The 20,730-nt window shown below is 42.5% G+C and overlaps 1 protein-coding gene across 1 annotated transcript in view; it reads left to right on the top strand.

Annotated features, from left to right (window-relative positions):
- The first annotated feature begins 7,786 nt into the window (after window positions 1-7,786).
- The window catches only part of Snd1 (staphylococcal nuclease and tudor domain containing 1), a 443,244-nt gene continuing 430,300 nt past the window's right edge, over window positions 7,787-20,730 (top strand). Inside the window, exon 1 of the mRNA XM_004642716.2 lies at window positions 7,787-8,248. Coding sequence (XP_004642773.1) covers window positions 8,174-8,248 — 75 coding nt within the window. The 5' untranslated portion in view covers window positions 7,787-8,173. The remainder of the gene's footprint in view (window positions 8,249-20,730) is intronic.

The raw sequence follows: 20,730 nt of genomic DNA on the forward strand, positions 1-20,730 counted from the left end.
TCGAAGAATGCTTGGACTACTTTGCCCAACTTTGCGTCTGCTGGGACCCTGCCCCATTTTATCCTTGATGCCCTTCAGCGCATAGCAGAAGGTCTGACAGTCAATCTTTAGTTTCACTTACAGAGATATTTAAATTTCTTTTGGGTAAAGCAAGTTCAAGTTCTGGTAACAACCAAAGAGCTTCAGTGATTGAGGAAAAGGCAAATGGCATGCTGGCCAGAGTAATTGATCCAGTAGCTTTGGCCTCTCTCAATCCTAGATTGCAGTTGCCAACAACCAGTACAGGCAGCCAAGAGATGCCTTGGGCAGGGACCAGTTCAATAGGGGGAAGCAAAAGCGTTTTTTCTCCCTTTGAATTTTTTTTTAAATGCAAATCTCACTCTCAGTTTCTATTACCCTTTATAATACATCCTTATAGATTGAGGTCTTTGACTTTCAGACCCTGAAAAAGTGCTCTCTGAACTTTTTTGCATCTTGCCCTCTTCTCTCCTCCCCAACAGGAAACAGAAGGCCTTGACCTCAGTTCCCTAACTGTAAAAGTACTCTCTTGGCACAGAACTGCAACCTGTGGGACAGGTTACATCTCTACTCCTTAAGCCTCCTCTTTTTTTCCCTAACCTTAACAATACATGATTTGTACTAAGATTACTTGGACTCCTATTTGTGCTGTCTCTGGCTAATATGTATGAGACTAAGATGAAAAAGGCCACACTGGAATCCATAGGAAGAGTAATGGCTGTCATGAGCACCTCAACTTCTCTCACTCCTCCACTTGGTGGAGAAACAAACACTATAGCTATTCAGGAACATAGTATCTATGTTAGTACTAAATAATCACATCTTAGGTGATCTCTCTCAGTGTTTGGCTTTATATTTAATGAGACAGCTATGATCTTACCTCCAAGTTTTTTCTTTTTCCTGTCATCACCCAAAACATTACATGTCAGGCACCCCACAGTCACACTATTGAAGAGCCCCTGTGTTCATAGACCACTAGTTTTCTGGAGCCAGATCTTCCTCTATAGGCCCAATGATCCCTACATTTCCCCCACTGACATAAGCTTACAGTCCAGCTCTAATTGTGTTTGGCTACAGGGCAGAAACACTGCTGTCTTCCTTAGGACTGGCCTCTATTTGCTCTGCAGGAAGCTTTTATAGGTTGCCTTTCTCACAAATGGGAGACGTACTGTTGTCATTCTCTGCCCGGACGAATGCTTTTGTAGACCCTTCCAACATCTGGATCTGTCTCTAATTTGGGCTCCTTCCTAGAACAGTCTTTCACTCAGTCTAGGTTCAAGAATTTTCTCTTGAAATCCCTATGGTGGTGGGCCTAGACCCTTCCAAGACCCCTCATTCCAATATTGAAACTCTTGCTACTCCTCTGTATTTTAGACCCTGTTTACTAAATCTCTTTGTTTTTTGTCACTTGGAGTGTACCAAACTTCAAATGGTCATACAAAAAAAGCTCGCCATGGAGCTTCTGCTTGACTTCTATTAGACAACTTCTCTGGAGTTTCTTCCTGACTGCCGGGCCCTTCCAGCCACTGCTACACTGCTCTGAGCAGCTAGAGCACTCATTACCTTTTACTCTTTCAGAGGGAGGAATATAATAGGAATCAGTGAGATAAGAGTTAGGATTCTATTAAGCAGTAAGGACAGAAATCCCCAAATGGAGTTGGAAAGCCCAAAATGGAAAAAAAAAAAAAAAATCTGCCAAGTGTCCTGTGGCTGTTGGGGACCTCCCCAGAGCATGATCAGGAAGGCCACTGTCTTAGGAGTGCATGGGCCCTGAATGAACACTACACAGACTGGAATATAAAAACCATGTAGTCTCTCCTATAAGGTAGGAATTATATTGCTTATATATGATCCCACATGCCCTTCTAAGCCCCTTCAAAAGCGCCTACATAAAGAGCCCTTGTAGGTATCCTACTCAGAACCCCTTCCTGGCTAGTGAGAGCTTTATTTCTTCCTTTTATTTTCTTGTCTTTTTATCTTTCAGAAGAATTTGTTTGCACCTACTCTGTCCGTGGTTTCCTTCCTTGTCAGTGTGGGCCATGGCCCTGGTGCTCTAGTGACACAGGACTCACACTCTGTGGATTACCAGTCCTCCTCTTTATTTAGAAGACTGAGAACATCTAATGTGACCATCTCAGTGTCTTTCTTCTCCTGAAAATGTTTCTGCAACATCACATGATTCCCCTTCCTTTGCCTTTGCCTTTAAATCAGCACATTTTTCTTGGCAGAATCCCTGTTAAAGGATGGGGGAACTGTCACAGGCCTCAGTATTTGGATGACTACATGAGGAAGGTCACAGTCCTCAACTGTTATTTACACTAAATACTTTATTTTTTGTTTGTTTGTTTCAGCAACTGGCATACTCTAATACACGGGAACAGGATATGTTCAGATATATGTAGTTTCTAGGATTTAGGAAGAGTGTATGTCTTACAATAGAGACACACTATTGAAAGTCATCAGTAAATGAAAGTCATGACTTAATGAGCTGTCCTATGTTGGGGCCTGGCCAACACGAGCACCTACTATAATCTCCAACTTGCCCCCTAAGAATCCCCAATATTTTCAGGTTCAATTTTCAAGAAACACAAAGGATATATGCTAGACATAGAAAGAGATGGCAAGTAAGGCCTTTCAGATATTTGAACAGACTAATTCAAGATATACTTATTAAGTGCATAGGGCAGCACTGGCTCAACCAGGAACACAAAAAATAACAAGATTCATAAGACTCTTCTCAAAACATTTATATGCCAGTCTGTCAGATACAGAAATTATTATGACACAGGAAGAGTATAGCGCACACCCTTGAAAAGCATTATTCAAAGGGTCTGGGGATACAGAGGCGGAGTTCACTTCTGCTTGAAGGTATCACAGAAGATTTCATGGGAAGAGTTGTGTCTGAACTGAGCTATAGAAAGGCATTGGGTGAACAAAATACCGGGACAGAAATCTCTGGTGTGTGTGGGATGAGTTTTCCAGTATATGGCTAGAGCTGCTGGGATCACGAGCAATATAGGACTGTGCAACCCAGGATTATGTCCTTTGATGGACAGGACACCTTTCTACAGGTAGACGGTGAAATTGAGGAAGCCCCATACTTTCAGATTACACACTGAGGAGGCAAGGCTTTATGACTGAGGATCTTCACCTGGAAATGGGAAGAGTAAAGTCAGCCTTACTGCTTTAGGCATTTTTAGTCTGGAGAGAATGAAGGACCAGGACTTTCGCTCAAAGAGCAAATGGGGCTTGGATACATGGCACAGTTCTAGAAAGAGAATGGGAACAGAAGAGAGGAAGAGGTCTGGAGGTCAGGTCACCTTAGCATACATTGCTGAGTGCCTCTCCCTTGTTCATCTAAATGCCATTTTACTCTCCCCTGCAGGCAGGAGAGGCCTATGACAGGTATTCTAGGAAACTTTTTGCCTTCCTGATAAAAATGTGCAGATATTTCTGGCATTGATTTTTTCATCTTCTTCTTGCCTTGTTTTCTTTCTCTTCCAGGGCCTGGAGCTAAAGCCATTATTTTTCAAGTACCAAGGAAGAGCCAAGAAAATTGCAGAGATGCTTGCATGGATATGGCTGAGCTTTTAAACAAAGACCTCTAACTTCTTGGCCTGGGAAAGGAAAAATACCTGTTTGTCCTAGATTCTACTTTGCTGTTACTTGCTGAAACTTTCCTGAATTTGTTAATGATGGACTTCATGATTGTGAGGATAGAAAAGAAATTCCCAGTGTTATGATTGAAATATGATTTATGCGCTGATGGTTTGCTCTCCAATGCAGAAGTGTTGAGAGGTGGGGCCTACATATATGCTTAGATGATGATGGCATGAACCTCACTGATAAATTCATGGTTGGATAGGCTATTAGGAGGTAGGGCCCACTCAGATCAAGCAGGTCACTAGGGGTATGTCTTTTAGGGACACATTGTCCCTGGACCTTGTGCTTTGAACTTTTCCTTCTTTCTTTCTTCTCTACTGCCACGAGGTGAGCAATTTCCTTCTACTATGCTCTGCACCGTGATGTTTCTGTCTTGCCACATGTCTAGGAACAGTGGTGCCTGCTGACCATGCAGTGAAACCTTGAATCCAAACAAATATTTCCTCCTCTCCATTGTTTTCCTCAGGTGTTTGGTGACAGTGACCAAAAGCTAACATACTCAGGTTCCATCCTTATCCAATCATCTCCATTTACAGACTCAGAATAACATATTGCCTTACCATGAAGGTGGTACCATTGGCTACAGCTTCGCAGATGCCTTTTTCCTTAGAAATCTGTGTGTCAGGCAAAGGCTACAATGATAAAACTTGACAGTGGTCAAAATCAATAGCTGTAGCAGGAGCAAATCAATATATAATTTTCCAAGGCTACTGATAACTAAGAGGCACTGATTAATGACATTTGAGAGAATGGAATGAAGGGTAGTCTTGCCATTAAATGACAATAGGATAAAGTTGACTTGCTAACAAAAATGAGCACTTGTTGTATAGTTCCTATATGTATATTACAGTTTCCTAAATTCTTTACATTAAGTTATAAAGATTGACCAAATTGGGAAGCATGCTTTATCTTTCTTAGGTTGATATAAATTTTCCTGTACTATAAGGTTAAAGAAATAATGTCTGAGCCTAAAGCACATGCTTTTTCTTTTTAAACTGGATTTGAATTTTAATGTTACAAAGTATATTTTTTTTGTTTATGTCATTATGCATTTTAATCAAGTTTGGACTAGATGAAGCATATATAAATAATTTAAAAACCTACATAGAAGTTTATGGTAACAGACATGGTAGCAAGATTAAGATTTAATCACTTAGTCTGATGCTGTGCAATGTAACAGTCATCAGTCACTTGCATTAATTTGAAATTAAATATTAAAAATCACTTTCTCAGTGGTACTAGCCACATTTAAGGTGCTTGCTAGCTGCTACTGGCTACTAGGTTGGATAGAACATATCTAGAACATTTTCATTATTGTAGAAAGTTCTTTTTTTTTTTTTTTTTTTTGCGGAACTGGGGATTGAACTCACGCCCTCGTGCCTGCCAGGGAAGCGCTTATTCCACTGAGACATCTCCCCGGCCCCTTGTAGAAAGTTCTTGTCTCAGTTACTTTTCTCTTGTTGCTGAGACCAAACACCTGACATCCAAAATGAAGGAAGGAAAGGTTTATTTAGCTCACAGCTGGTGGAGCTTTCAGTCCACACTTGGCTGGGTCCAAGGCAGAGTGGCACATGGCAGAGGGCAGCTATTCATGGTGGAGGAAAATAGCAAAGAGCAAAGGAAGGAGCAGCAGCTGTGGCAGCTAGCCAACCTCTTTCCCCTCCATACATATGTATGCAGATTATCTGCACCAGGACAGAGCAGCACTCACACCCATAATACCAGCATTGGATCATGAATTAATCACAAACTCTAGAAGCCACCACATTGACTGCATAGGCTTTAGGGGACAACCAAACACAAACCATCACAGTTCTTTTAGGTAGACTGACCTAGACAACTCAGGTTTGTAAGACTTTTTATTTAAATACTATAAATATACAGGAGCAAGGGGTGTAGCTCAGAGGTATAGAGCTTCCCTACCATGCTTGAGGCTCTGGGTTTGATTTCCCAGCACTGAAAAACAAACAATGGCCCCTACCCTAATAAATAGAAAATAAAACTTAAAAACAAAGTAGGATGAGGTGAAGTTGAAAAATAGATTAGGGCCAGCTGTTGAGGTACTGTACTACGAGCTACACTTAGCAGTTGAAACTTAATCTTGAAGCAGAGAAGCAGCCACAACTATTTTAAGGCAGGAGTTAACATGACTGAAAATTGCCTTTTAGAAACAATACCTGATTAATTGTATGGAGGATGGGTTCAAGTTGGAGCTGGGTTGGGAGAATGGAGGCAAGAAACCATGCTAGTGTTTTCTCCAGTTTCCTTAAAACTTAATGGAGAGTTGAGAACACTGTCCAGCTTCTGGATTCTACAGGCTGAGGATGAGGGCACCACATCTGTCTACCTTAGAAGTGGGGCAGTTAAGTACCTAAGAGCAGGGTATTGATAGAATGTTCTGAGTTAAGTTTTGACTCCATCCCTTAAATTGTTGACCTAGGGCTTGAGTAATGTAATGTTGAGAAACACATTTAACATGGAGTGTATTTCATGCCTCTGCTTAGTACTCAAAATATTGTCATCATTACTAACTGCTGGGATAAGTTGTGCAGTAATAGATGAGTAATACAAGATAAAAAAGACGGGTGTGTAGAGATAAAGGACAGCAGTTATTAACACATGAGATGCCTTCATTTACGATTTCAGTCGTGAAGTTACAGTGCTCATCTGCCCTTTATAAATGTCATAAAGGTCAGATTCACAAAGGTGAGGTCAAGGAGCCGAGAGACCAGGATATTGGATAAGCTAGGATCATAAGTACTGAAGTTACTTAGGATCACTAGGTAGAGGAATGTGCACCAGGTTTCAACAATTTTACAGAATACCAGCATAGATGAGCAGAGCAGACAGCCTCAAGCTGGTGAACAGTGATATAATCAGATGAAGTGGGTCTCCCCGCCTTTTTTTTTTTTTTAAGAGGGTGGCAAATTCATAATTTTGAAGGTACTGGCGAGCTAGGAAAATACTGACTCCAGAACTTTTTTTTAAATTTTATTTTAGGGAAGGGTCTATAGGGTGTTCAGCGTCTCACTACTAGATCAGCCTCGTAGCCTCCCAAGAGCTGAGATTACAGGTACCCAGTCTCAATTGCCATCTCAGCGCTCCCCCTGGGGGGGGGGGCGGCACAGCAGGCCCGGGGATCAAACCCCTGGCCCCTGTGCCTGCTTGCAGGAGCTTTAATCAGCTGAGCTATTTGGTCAGACCCCTGACCCCAGATCTTGGCCCTGGATTATGCGAAATTCAGGAGAACAGGCAAGAACTCAAAAGAGCTAGAGGGAAGTGGTATGATCAGCGCAGATAGGCTTCACACGAAATGATAACACATGTAAGGCCCCTGGGTATTTGTAGGCCCGGCTCTCTCATCCCTTCCAGGATCTCTTAAAGCTGGGGCTGGGTCTAGGAGAAGAGGGAAGGTTGGAGATGCAAAAGACACTCGGTCAGGGGCAGCCTCCTCCTGGCTCAGGGAGCGAGCATTCTGAGGCATTTCCTAACCTCCTGTGGAGAAGCGGGGGAGAAGACAAGGAAGGAAGTCGCTCTTCTTCACCTACAGCACTCCTCATGCTTCCAATGGAACTTTATTCCTTCCGTCCACAAACATTAGTGGAGAGCCTCACAAGCGCTAAAACCCAGCGACACTAACCCTAGATGCGTGCAAGGCGCTCCAGACCACAGGCACCGTGCCGCTCGCCGAGCGTCCCGGGTCGGCGCCAACAGCCGCGTTTTCACAAGGCTCGACTTTTCCAAGTTCCTTCCACACTTTTAGCTGAGGCGAAACGTTGGAAGTCGGCGTGCAGCTGGTACTGATTCTTCCAGGACTTGGCTCTAGAGTCTCGCCCTTCGCAGTTCACACTTCGCAGTCCGGTGCACCCACGAGAAACACCTACGCGTTCTTGGGTTCCCGCAGCGAGAGGGGCGGGGCGGGCTAGGGGGCGGGGCGATCGAGGGGCGGGGCGATCGAGGGCGGGGTCAGGCGGCAGGGCAAGATGCGCCCGCCTTCGGGGCTCCCAGCGCCCCCCGCGCCCTACGGCCAGATGCTGACGTGTCCTTTGCTTCCCACTACACCTCCCGACACCACCTACTCGGGCTGCCCCGGAAGTCCCGCCCCATACTTATTCCGTCACCGCAAATCAGCTTTTTCAGCGCTTCCTGGAACTCACCGCCCCTGCGGGTACTAAGGGGCGGGGCTCCGCGAGCAGGGTGCCTATTGGCTTGGAGTCCGGCCGGCTCTGGGCGCTAATTGGCCGGAGGACGGTGGCGCTCTGGCACGCTTGCGCGGCGAGTAGAACGTGTGGCGGCGGCGGAGATCGCGTCTCCTCTTTTGCTCCCAGTCCCGCTGCTGCTTCAGTGTGCGATCAGCTTGTTCGTCCCGTGCGTCGTCCGCAGCTGGTCTCCCGCCTGCCTCTCCTCTCGGCGACCTCTCCCCGACGCAGAAATCCATACTGACATCTCCAGTGGGCCGGCCGTTCCACTCGCTGCCTTTTCAGCTCCACACATGGCCTCCTCCGCACAGAGCGGCGGCTCCGGGGGACCCGCGGTCCCCATCGTGCAGCGGGGCATCGTCAAGATGGTGAGAGCGGGGCCCGGGACTCGGACCCCTCTACTGCCTTCAAGCGGGAGTCAGGCATTGACTCCTTTGCCCCTCCCGCCAGCTTGCATGGTCTTCCAGATCCCGTTTCCTTTGCCCCCTTCCTGACTTTCTACCCATCCTCGGAATCTCCTCACTGGACGGATCCCGACACAAACTCCTCTTCATCTCTGCCTCCCCTCCACGCTGACATCGGGGATGACAGTGGCTTTCGTGTCCACAGCTTTCAGATCTACTGGCCGTTTAGCAGGGCAGATAGATTACTGATTTTGTTAACGGAGATGGTTCGTGGCTAGATTCCCCTGTCTCCCTCTTTCTGTACATTTTGACACGTGCTGAGTACTTTACAGTTTTGCTGGAATCTGACCTCCCTTCCCTGGAACCCTAGGAGCTTTCCTGTTTCCGCGAACGCTCAGTTAAGTTTTCTAACTCTTTGGTCATTTTTTCTATCCATTTCTCCCCATCTCTGTGTGAGACTGAAGGCTTGAGAACTAATTTTTGTAAACTTCTGACTCTTAAATTTTTAAGGAGGCAGGAATCTTAATCACTATCATTGCCCACTCCCTGAGGATGGGGAGATACTTTGAAAGACAGCAAGTGACTTGCCTAAGGGCACATGGCCGCTTGGGTTGGAGCCAGGAACCAAGCCATGTTTTGATTTTCAGTCCCGGGATCTTAACACTTTAGATTCTAACCGATTTTGTATGCTTTTACTTTCAGCATTCTTAAAATTTGAGTTTAACTACAAGGTTCACATCTAGTTCCATATTAATTTTTAATTAAATCTTATCTGCCCCCTGGATTGTCCTTTTCTTTCCCCTCTCAAATTTTGGAACCTGCTATTTCTTGGTTACCAGATTTTCTGGTTGTAAGTTAGACTGCGGTTCTGATTTTTCCATCAGGAATGACAAATACCTTTTATATTTTTCTCATAGAGCTCCCAGGTTTTTGTACTGTTGTGGAAAGTTTTAAAAAATTCTGTATTGTCTCATTGACTTTAATAGAATTAAACTATTCTGCAGCATGTGTGTGTAAGTCGATTTCAAGATCCCCCTCCAGTTTCTCACGTGTGCATTTCTTAGGTAGTAATTTGCTGCCAGCAGAGATTCTTGGGCTATTCAGTATTGCCCTTTTATTTATACACCAATAGTCAGAATTATCAGACAGTAGGGAATTTCTAGGGTCCACATTCTTTATGAAATATCAATCTGACTCAGGAAAGGATTCTCCTAAAGTGGTTCCTGTTTCATTGGCTTTTTCATTCTATAATGATCATCCCTTCACTGTATAAACAATGGATTTCTTGTCTGGTTTGGGGATTGTTAATAGAATGGACTTTGAAGTTTTTTCCTTGATAAGGTTTAAATTCTTTTTAAAGGCCTCTCTTTAGTGAGATAGGCATGGAATGATGATGTAGAACATGGTTTGTTTTTTTTTTTTTTTTTTTTTTTTTTTTTCCACACCAATACTTGAGGCTTTGAACCCATCTGGATTCTGTGAGATGACCATGCTTGTTCACAAATCACCTCTATAAATACTGCGTATCAACAGTAGCTGTTGTCCTATCATGTGCTGGGCATTACACATATTATACCTTGCAAGTTGATACCAAAATTGTCTAATTTTTGTGTATGTGTAATCTAAGGTTTACAAAGTTTAGGACAGGCACTTTTTTGGTACTAAGAAACAGCCAAGGCTTGAACCCCAAACTTCTCTGCCAGGACAACACAAGTTCTAAAACACAGCTTTAGATTCAGGACTCCAGGGTATAACTTTATAATGTGGAGGGTGGAGCCAGTGCTGAGTGGCCACAAATTGCAGGAAAGTGAAGCTGACTGTAATTGAATAGAGAAAAGATTAGATGTTACTTCTTGTCCTGGAGCTGCTGTTGCGGTAAGTGACTTCATTTCACATTCTTGGTCTTGTGTGCCTTGGGGCGTTGCATGGAGGACATTTATATTTGGGAGGTAGCAGTTAAAATTAAGTAATTTGAGTTGTCTACACTGTACTCAGACTGTGCTGCACCCTGAGGACGCTTGGAGGGGTAGGTGGATGAGTTACAGGCATTGATTAGGGGACGGAGCGACCAACCGGCAGATTTGTGCCAGGCTTAGAAGCCTTGTCTGGGATGAAAAATTGACCGCTGGCAAATTGCTCTGTGTGAAGCTCTTCTGCTAGGCAAAGTTATATCTTCCTTGAGAGTAATCATTGCCAGCAATACTGTGAGGAACTGCTTTGTAAGAACGCTATGAAGGAAGGTGGAACTCGGTGAAACAGGAAAGTAAAAAAGAAAGAGTTTGATGAATAGGAAAATAGAAGGTGCTACTTTTTTTTTTTTGCCTTTGGAGAGAACGAAGAAATTAGAGTGCTGGCTGACCAGGGAGAGTGCTTTTTGGTGGGAGCCCTTGTGGGTGGAGCGAGCCTGACAAAGCCTAGGGGTTGAAGTTAGCTACAGTGAAGAGGAATAGGCCTTCCTCTTTTTATTTTTTATTTTTTTTTAATTTTAAAGAGAATTTAAAAAAAATAAAAAGATACAGAATTTCCTCTTTTTTTGTAAACCGAAGTTATTGGGCTGTAGAAGGCACATTTCTTCTGATCTCAGCCTTGCTAGATCCTAGTGTGTCCCGTGTTATTGTTTATAAGGTTGAAGAAAATGTGGGAACCAGGTTGTAAAAATTGCTGTTTTCTTTTTTTTAAGATGATAGTAGGATACTGCGGTTTGAACCCAGCTCCACCTGCCCCATCTCAACTTTAGGGCCAACCAAATAGCTCAGTGGATTAAAGCGCCTGTAAGCAGGCGCAGGGGCCAGGGGATTCGATCCTGGGCTTGCCATGCTGGCCCTACCCCCTGGGGTGAGCTGAGATGGCAATTGAGAGACTGGGTGTGGTGGTGCCTGCCTGTAATCACAGCTCTTGGAAGGCTGTAAACAGGCAGATCACTGTGAGTCTGATCTAGTAGTGAGACCCTGAACACCCTGTAGACCCTTCCCCAAAAATACCAAAAAAAAAAAAAGATGATAGTGATGACAGCAGCTGTGTCTGCTATCCAGTGTGGGTGAAGGGACCTAGTTGGCTCTGGAATTTGTTGAAAGTGGAAGTAGTAATTTGATAGAAGCATTTTGCAGTTGCTACTGAAAACAGTGAGGAAGATGGAAAAGCTGAAGATGTATGTATATTTTCTGAGTTGGGATAAGACTAGCAATTGTATGGGTGCACAAAATACAACTTGTGTTAGGTAAATGTCTATCAAATAGATTTTATTTGCTCAAAATCCTGAAGGAGTCCAACTCAGGGTTTCTTTGAATAATTGACTAGATATTTATCTCAACAGAATATTGTCGTAAGTGTTGGGGGTATTTAGTATGAAATTCAATCATTGACTGAGCAGCTGCTTGCAGGTTTTTTCTCTGGTGTTACTGCCTTGGTTTACTTTCTGTTTGGCGAGTGAGCCCTTTTCTTTGTCTTTTCCCTTTAGTTTTTCCTTCTAATTTCTAATTTTCTAATGTTTGCTTATCTCTTCAAGCAGGGAGCTTTTGAAACAACAGCATGAATTGGCCAGTTCTTGAGTCTTCTGTGCATAATCAGAATCAGCCATGGAAGCTGCGTATCTTACTCTACTTACAGTGTGGAAGACCAAAGGGAAGTTAAGGTCAAATCCCACTTCATTCCCATGTATTCCGGACTCACTGTCAGACATTAAATTGCTTCCGAAGTGGAAGGGACTATCTCTGTCAGTTTATACGCTTTTATACTACGAACCGTGACTCTTACTAGATGACCAAGGAAAGAGACATAAAGGATGACCATAATTTTCTCCTTCCTTGGGACTTGTGCTGCCAAGTTGTTGTAAATGAGTAGTAAATTGTTTTCTGAGTAGTTTAGTAGAAATTTCTTCAGTAGGAAATGCCTTCTATAATCTAGTTTATCACAATTGTTGCTTTTGACAAGAAGTATGTGTCTTTCGGGAGCTGAATGGGGACAGAGTAGTCTGTTATCCTCCTTTCTATGTGCATTTAGCTTATGCAGAAACAAAAAAACCCTTTTTTAGGTTATTTAAAATATCCTTATTCTACCACTCAAAGGGATAAGTTAGCTGGAAAACAGTATTTTATTTAGATTTTTTTTTAACATTTATTTATTGTGTGTGTGTGTGTGTGTGTGTGTGTGTGGCCAGCTCAGCCCACCAGGGGGTAGGGCTGGCTGGCATGTAGTGCTGGGGGATTGAACCACGGTCCCTGTGCTTTGCCAAGCTTGTTCCAAGTAGGTGCTTTAGACCACTGAGCCATCTCTCCAGCCCATCAACAAACAGTATTTTAGAAGGGCCATTTGTAAAGAAGTTGTTAGAATAAGGTGAAAGGCTTTTGTATAGACTTAAAATTGTCCGTTTTTCAGCAGGTGAGTGTGGTAGCTTTCAATCAAGATTGCGCATAAAGGAATACTAAGTATGACTGTATCTTTAAGACTTTCTGTCATTTTTTTGTGCGCAAAGGAAGCATCCATCTGGCTCCAGTTTTGCTAACAATTTCCTTTTTTGCTGAACAAATATTTATTGGTCATCTGCAGCCTGTCGTGCTTGCTAGGTAATGGAGAAACTAGAAAAGTATTTTTATGGCTCATGGAAGAGTCAGACTGAAGTAAACAAGAAATAAACATGATAGATACATATAGGATATTGATTTCACACAGGGGACTAGACCAGAGTTGGGAGTAAGAGCAGGGTGGTTCCTTGAATAGTGTGTTTAGGAGAGAATTTTCCCCATTTTCTCAGAAGATGCACTTGCGCTGACAGCTGATGGACATGCAAGGGCCAAACACAAACAGAATGTGTTTTGGGCAGAAGGAACAGCAAGTGCTAAGGCCTGAAGTTTCCTTTGGTGGTCATACTTTCAGTGTTTTTATAACTTCTATTTCTTCAGGTTTAGTATTTTATATAAATTGTATGTGTTTAACTTGAGTTATTATGTAATATACCTGTGTAAGGACGATAAAGGGATGCTCATTGTTCCAGTGTCCTCATGAGATCAGTAGCTGACATTCAGGTACTGAATGAATACAAAGGATGGGAGACTAGTAACGAACTGCACTGCTTGCTCTGAGTGGTGTTTGGTTCTCATAAGTCCAAGATAGGTTTCTTCCATTTTGATGATTTCTTTTTTGTGGCTAGTTGTTGAAATAGCTACTGATATGACACTCCTCAGGAATATTGTACCAGTTTAGAAATTCAGAGCACTAATGCACTTCATATGTCTCCATAACACAATTGTATTTAATTCCACTGAACCTAGAAAAACTTTTAAAAATTATTTCTTAATTTTTTTAAAAAATTGAGACAGAATCTTACTAAATTGCCCTGGTTGGGCTCACACATGTGATCTCCTACTTCAGCCTCCCAGAATGCTGGAATCACAGGCATGTGCCACCATTTCCCAAACTGGGGTTTTCCACCTTCCTACTAGGTAGTCGTGTGTATTTTCTTTTTTTTTTTTACTCATGTGTATTTTAAAATCTGTCTTTTCTGAAGAGGTTGTGGATAAAAAAGTTAATGCCAAGAACAGATTTAAGAAGAGTTAAATAGCATCGAGACCTGTCACTGTATATACTTCTGTTAGCATTTTGTTGTTACATAGAATTTAATATTGCTTTTGGCCTCTGGCAGTGCTTTTTAGCCAGGAAAGCTTTAGCTGTCAGTGTCAGTGAGAAGCAAAGCAGCATGCTAAAAGTGCAGACCAGAGGCTGGGGAGATGGCTCAGTAGAATAAGCGCTTGCCTGGCAAGTGCAAGGGCCTGAGTTCAATCCCTGGTTCCACCAAAAAAAAAGAAAAATTGCAGACCACTGTTCAGGGGGCAACTAGGTCTTGCCTGGCATGGTGCAGTGGCATGAGTAGGGGGACTTGTGTGGCCAGTAACCAGCACTTGTTGTAAGTGGGCATATGGTTTGCTGTGGTCAGGTTTACTTGAGGGTGAAATTGGGAAACAAATGAGCATTTTAGTTTCCAGTTCAAAGAAGAAAGTTAGGAGCTTAAATTCAGGTAAGAAGATTCCATGGCCTCTTGCGTAGTCATGTAGAATGCTCGCTATCCAGCTGGCAGGAGTGGTTCCAGCAGGGCCACAGAAGAGCAAAATCTGATGTGTTGTTTCATTTCTCCAAGAAGAGTATAGGTAAATGTAGGTCAGTGATGGTGAACCTTTTAGAGATGAGTGTCTGAACTGCAATCCAAAACTCGCTTACTTATTGCAAAGTGCTAAAACTGCAATTAAACCTGAACACTGAGAGTTTTAGTTTAGAAAAAACGACTTGTACATTAGCGTCATTTATCTTAAAAGAAAAACAACTGTGTGCCATAGGTTCAGCGCTACTGTTTAGGCAGTTTTGTGGGTTATTAGGGAAAAGGAATGCAGTAAATGGACCCAAATCTTACTGGGCATATGGAGCTTTTCCTCTTATTACTGGAGATGGATACACACCCAGTTTCTGTTGCTGCTTCCTCTCTAGGGAGACTGACATATGTTTTTTGTTTTTATAGCAGAAGCTGATGCAGAATCACAGGTTGTAAGCATTTGATACAGACGGAATGTTGAGGGATTTCACTACTTTTAGTGAGAATACGATATTTATCGTATGTTATGTTTTTCTCACTTTAATGTTTAAGAAAAAAATGAGCAGTAGTTTTATTTGGCATTTTCTTTTTAATTAGAAAGTTAAGCAAACTGCAGGGAAAATAAAACCACTGAAAATTTTGATGTCATTTGCAGATTCATTGAGATTAGAGATATAAATTGGTACCTTTTATCCATTTATATGCTTATGATGAATAAGTTAAGGTACCATCTCTACTCTGTGCCTCAAAAATTTTGAGTGCTTTAAGTTCTGTGTGTAGAAGTTCATCTGCTTGTGATGGTCACATAACATGAACTGTATGTGTTAATATACAGGAAGAATTGAGATTTGGGGGAATCTGCTTCAAGTTAATACACTTAATTTTTAACATTATCTCTGGGAATCAGTTTGGCAGACAGAAGAGAACATTGGTCTAGAAGTCATGGGGTAGGAGTTCTGGCCTGAGTGCTGCTGTTCTCTATTTGTGTGATATGTTGGGTAAGATATTCCATTGTAAACTAAACTTTTCTCTTGACTCATTGTGTCTGAGCACCTTCCAATCCCATAAGGCTGTGATTATGTAAGAAACCCTGTATTACATTTCATTTAAGCATGCTGAAACAAAACTGAGAAATCTCCTGCCTTGTGACTTGTCTTGCATGAAGCATGTTTGTCTTGCATGCTTGTCTTGCATGAAGCATGTTTTTGTTTCCATAGCTTTCTTTAAAAAATTTCTTTGAAGAGGGTGGATTAGTTGTAACATGGTTTAGTGTCGAAGACCAGGATTAGAACATGAATTAGATATCTGACAAATGGTGGAATATGTGGAGGTAGAGGGTACACAGAAGTGGAAGAGGTTTCTGGCTTCTTTTTAGGCATCAGTATAAACTAATATGAATGGCTGCCTGAGATGTGGGAGCATGGAGCCAAGCCAGTGGGTTTTATCCATCCAGTCTCAGTTCTGCTTTGGAACACTGACATTTTCCTGCAGCAGGAGGTAGAGATTTCAGAAGGTGATGTTGAGGGGGGAGTTAGCTTGTAGGGAGGGACTGCCTTTGTCCAGCTCTTAATTGAGGGACTCTCAGCACTGCTCTTCCTGCGTGGAGGTCAGATCTTTCTGCTTTCATTTGATGAGCAGGTGTAGAGGAGATCATCTTCATCTTGTGTGTATGTGTGTGGTGGATGGAGATGAACCTCGGGCCTTGTCCATACTATAAACACTCTTGAAACAACACCTCCAACCCTCCTTAATCTGTTCTTGGTACTTCCTCGCATGGTTTCTTTTCCTTTGAATTCAGTTTTTGTATTAAACATTCTTAAATCTTTTCAGGGAGTAGGTTTAAAGGTGGAGAAAGGAGCCCAGTGATTGTCTTAACAGGTCATTGAATAGGGACCACCAAAAAACCTTTTGGGGTACCAAAGTGGAGTCTTTAGAAGTGGCCTGGGATCTATAGTTTTATAGAAGCCACTCCTAGGCATTTGTAACAGTCAGTGTGGTACACTGTGGGGCAGGATTTAAAAACCTACTGATGTGTGACTCCTGTACTGTTGAAGGGCTAGGGTGCAAATGATAGGTGAAATGTGTGCGAGGGGGAGTGCATCAGAATTTATGAGGAGAGGATAGTGGTTTCTCTCTTTTTGGCATTTGTCTTGATAATTCCCAGGACTCTCTGCATTGCTTTTAATCTGTAGTTCGATATTGGGCAGGCATCCTCAGGGTCCATTTAGAATGACTGATAGCTTATTCCTGGGTCAGAACTGACAGCTGAGAATTTGTTGTTTTGTATGCCTGATTTAGGCCATATGCTCGATTCAGCACTCATCTGCCACTTTTCCTTGTATTTGCATAGATTCCTAAGATCTTCCTATAATTTGGCACCAATAACCTGGCACAGTATTGCTGTGGAAGTCTTTAGTGTCATTTACAAATATGAACACTTGGAGCTCCTTGCTTTCTGTTCTTAGAATCTTGAAGAGTCTGATAGTAAGGCCTTTTGCCTTAATCCATATTTATATATAGACTATTTGTTTATAACTCTTTCTCTCTTTTGTAGTATTGGAGATTGAATTTAGGGAGCTTCATAGTAAACTACATTCCCATCCCTTTTTAGCTTATGTTTTGAGATAGGGTCTTGCTAGGTCTCTGAATTGCCCAGAATGGGCTTGAACTTGAGTTCCTGCTCCCCTAGCCTGCTAGAGTGCTGGGATTACAGGGGTGTGAGCCATTATGCTTGGCATAAGCCCCATTTTTTTTTTTTTTTTTTAAATGTATGTATTCAGTACAGGGTCTACACGGTCTCACCAGACTCTTAGTGATCCTTCCTGTTTTACTATGGCCTCCCAAATGCTGGGATTATAGGCGTGTACCACCACACCTAGTCTCAATCTCATGCCCTGGGCGGGGCCTGCAGGGCAGGGCAGGGCAGGGCCTGCCAGGCCAGGGCTGGCCAGGGATCAAACCCTAGGCCCCTGTGCTCTGCCTGAGCAGGCACTTTAATCTGCTGAGCTATTCGGCCCGCCTTAAACTCCATTCCTAACAGCAGTAGTAAAACAAAATATTCTACTTGGTGGTCTTAGTCTTCGCTTTTTTATTCCACTGGGTTATCTAATGGTAGAAACAAAATTTCCTTGTAACTCATAGACTTAAGTCCTTCTGATTAGGGTTCACATATTTCCTTTGTTGGCCTTTTATCATTTCAGGCAGTATTTTCCATTTCATTCTGGTATTTTTTTCTAAATTCTCAGGTGAATGACATCCAGTGTTATTATTAATAATTTGTATTTAAACCATGGTTTTGCTCTTAAAAGATGTAACAGTGTAGATGTATTCAAAGTTCAATAGAAAAACCTCTCTACCCTGCTTACTCAATTTTCTGCCATTAATTGTTCTTCTCAGGAAATACTGACAATATGTTGGCTTCCAAAGTTTTTATGCCTATGCACTCTTTTTTAAGAAACTGAAGTGTCATAGTCTTTGTGTGACAACTTTTTTTTAATGCTTCAGTGATACTCCAAAGTTCTGATGCATTATAATTTATTCTTTTATCTGTAAGTACATGTTTTAGCTTTTCATGATGTTCACTGCTACAGTGATGGAAATTTTATGTATTTTTATGCTCTTGTGCTAATATTTCTTATTTATTTATCTATTTTTTAATGTACAGGGTCTCACTACACAGATCAGCCTCGGACTTGTAGTGATCCTGTTTTCAGCCTCCCAAGCACTGCGATTACAGGCGTGTGCTGCCATACCCAGTCTCAGTCGCTGTCTAATCGTGCCCCAAGGGCATGCCATGGTGCTGGCCCCTGTGCCTACCTACGCAGGTGTAATATTTCTCTAAGACGGATTTCTAAAGGTAGAACCAGTTGCACCTTTGTTACAACCAGTTATGTTTTTGACAGTGAGTGGGTGTTTTATTTTTTGTAAGTTAGATAAAATTTAGGTCAGAATAACCATTTAATGTCTCATTACCCGTTACCCATTACCCATTAATTTCTTATGTGGTGGCCTTATTTTCCCAGTTCTCAAAAGCCACTTTTTTTCTGTGGAGGGCAGGCACAGAACCTGGGACTCAGTAACTACTAAATCCCAGAACTACTGACTTCCTGCTTCAGTTTTATGACTGTTTAGTTCATGGAAGACTCCCAGGTGTTTTAAGACCTTATCACTGGTACGATGAGTGGGCCTTCTGGGGCTTACTACTTTATCTCTAGGCAGTCTCCTGACGAGAAATTTGTGGTTACCAAAAGCACAGATGGTAAACAGGAGTAAGAGATGAAATCACTTGAGAAGAATCTTGATTTTTTTTCCCCCCTGCTGTCAGGTACATAACTGATTCTCATTTTACTTTTCTTGAATAAGAAGGTGGAGGTGTGTGATATTGTGGTATAAGGAATGTGCATTAGGTCCTCCTAGAACTGAGCCCCTGAAACTTGTCATTTCCAAAGTGAGGAGAGTGGTAAAGGCAGAAGGAGCATCTTTCTAGTCACGTCATCCCCTTGGTCACACCTGAGGTGATGTTAGTGTGGCCTGTGGGAAGCTGTGAGGGGCAACTGCTAGAGTGTTGGAATTTTCAGCCCAGCCCCACCCAGTTCATGGCAGGGAATGGGGTGAGGAGAGGAGCTAGAGGTTGAGCTTGCTTTTCAACACCAATGATTTGATCCGCTGGCCCTATGAAAGGGATCCCCTCACGAGCTTTGAGGATGTGGCAGGTTGGGAGATACATGGAGTTGCTGGGAGGATTCCCTGGGGAGGGCAGAGAGTGCTGGGTCTGGCTATTCCTAAATTGTATCTTTTAATAAAAATTTAATAATTCAGTACATAAATTACTTTCTGGAGTTTTGGAATCTGTTCTAGCAAATTTACAAGTCTGATAAGAGGGTCCTGATAAACTTTTTTTTTTTTTTTTTTTTTGGTAGCAGGTCTGTCAGGAGAGAGACCTGAAAAGAGAAAGGCAGATTTGTGACATTGTGCCTTTAACCTGGGGAATCTGACATGCCAGCTGGACAGCTAGGATCGAGTGGCTGTGAGAACTGGACAATTGCTTGGCGCGGACAAAACCCGCCCACTCGGTATCAGAAATGTTGGTGTGAGTGCAGAAGAAAAGCATTCGGTTTTCTTTTTGGGGTGGAAGTGGTAGTGCGCAGGGGAGCATCCAGCAAAGGGCGCATGGTCATTTTTAGGGGAGCTCTTTGCAGCCTTTCGTAACAGGGAAGTGCTCATGCCAGTTTTAGTGTTGGTTTCCCCAGAGCTCTTCAGGTATCTGATGTGTGTACGTCTGCCACGGCTCTGAATTGTCACACTTTTTTCCTGAGAGTCAGAGAAATTTTTTTTTTTTTTTCATACCTGGGGATTGACTTTAGGGTCTTCACACTGAGCTATATCTTGAGAATTTTTTTTATTTTGAGACTTTGGTCTAATAAGTTTGCTACATTGGTCAGCCTGGGCTCAAATTTGAGATCCTGTCTCAGTCTGTCAGAGTACTGCAATGACAAATGTGTGCCACCATGCCCAGTGGGTTTTATGAATCCTTTGAAAATCAACTATTTTTAAAATTTACATTTATTTTAAAAGGCAACTTAATTTCACTATTGAAAATAGGAAGTCCATAAAGAAAATATATTTAAAGTTGGTAAGGCAGACTTTTATTGAAGGCTGGCTCTAGGGGCTTTTACAGTGAGAAGAGATTTGTAGTTAGACTCAGCTGTGACTCCATCCAGCGGCGAGTGGGGGTAATCAAAGAGCAGGAAGGGTAGAATCCGTGGATGAAAAATTACTAAGAGGAGTCTTACAGGATCGGACTTTCTGACTAAACTGACTTCATTATTGCTGAAGACAGACTGGGGTAATAAGACTCCAAGGCTGGGGGATTTTTACTGGGCTGACTTGGCAGAATTCTTGCTTAGGCTGATTCTACAGGGACTGAGAAGAAAACGAAAGTTCAGGAGACAACTCAGATTCAAGTTTTGGTCAAAGGAGAGACTTTCAGCGTAATCTTTCTCACTTGCCATAACCAGAAAGTAAATAAGAAAACCACAGTGAAAACAAAACAGCATTATTCAGTTCTAGCTAGGTGTGAGATTTGTGAAGGGCTGTGAGCTGAGGTCTGCATTCACTAACAAGGAAGGAAGTCTAGTGGTGGTAAAGACCTATGGCTTCCTAGCTCCAGACTAAGAATCGAGAGGAAGTTTTGCCTATGTGCGTGGAAGCATTCCTGAGTCCTGGTACATCCAGGGTTCATGTACCATCTCAAATAGTTTTAAAAACCAGTCCATATTTGGGAAACAGATTTTGTATCTTGACACAGACACAAATATTCTGAACTAATATTCTAGCTGTGATGTAGACTATTACCTATAATTGTGTA

This window comes from Octodon degus, unplaced genomic scaffold (assembly GCF_000260255.1).
Source record: "Octodon degus isolate 3935 unplaced genomic scaffold, OctDeg1.0 scaffold00160, whole genome shotgun sequence".
In the NCBI taxonomy this organism is placed as follows: domain Eukaryota; kingdom Metazoa; phylum Chordata; class Mammalia; order Rodentia; family Octodontidae; genus Octodon; species Octodon degus.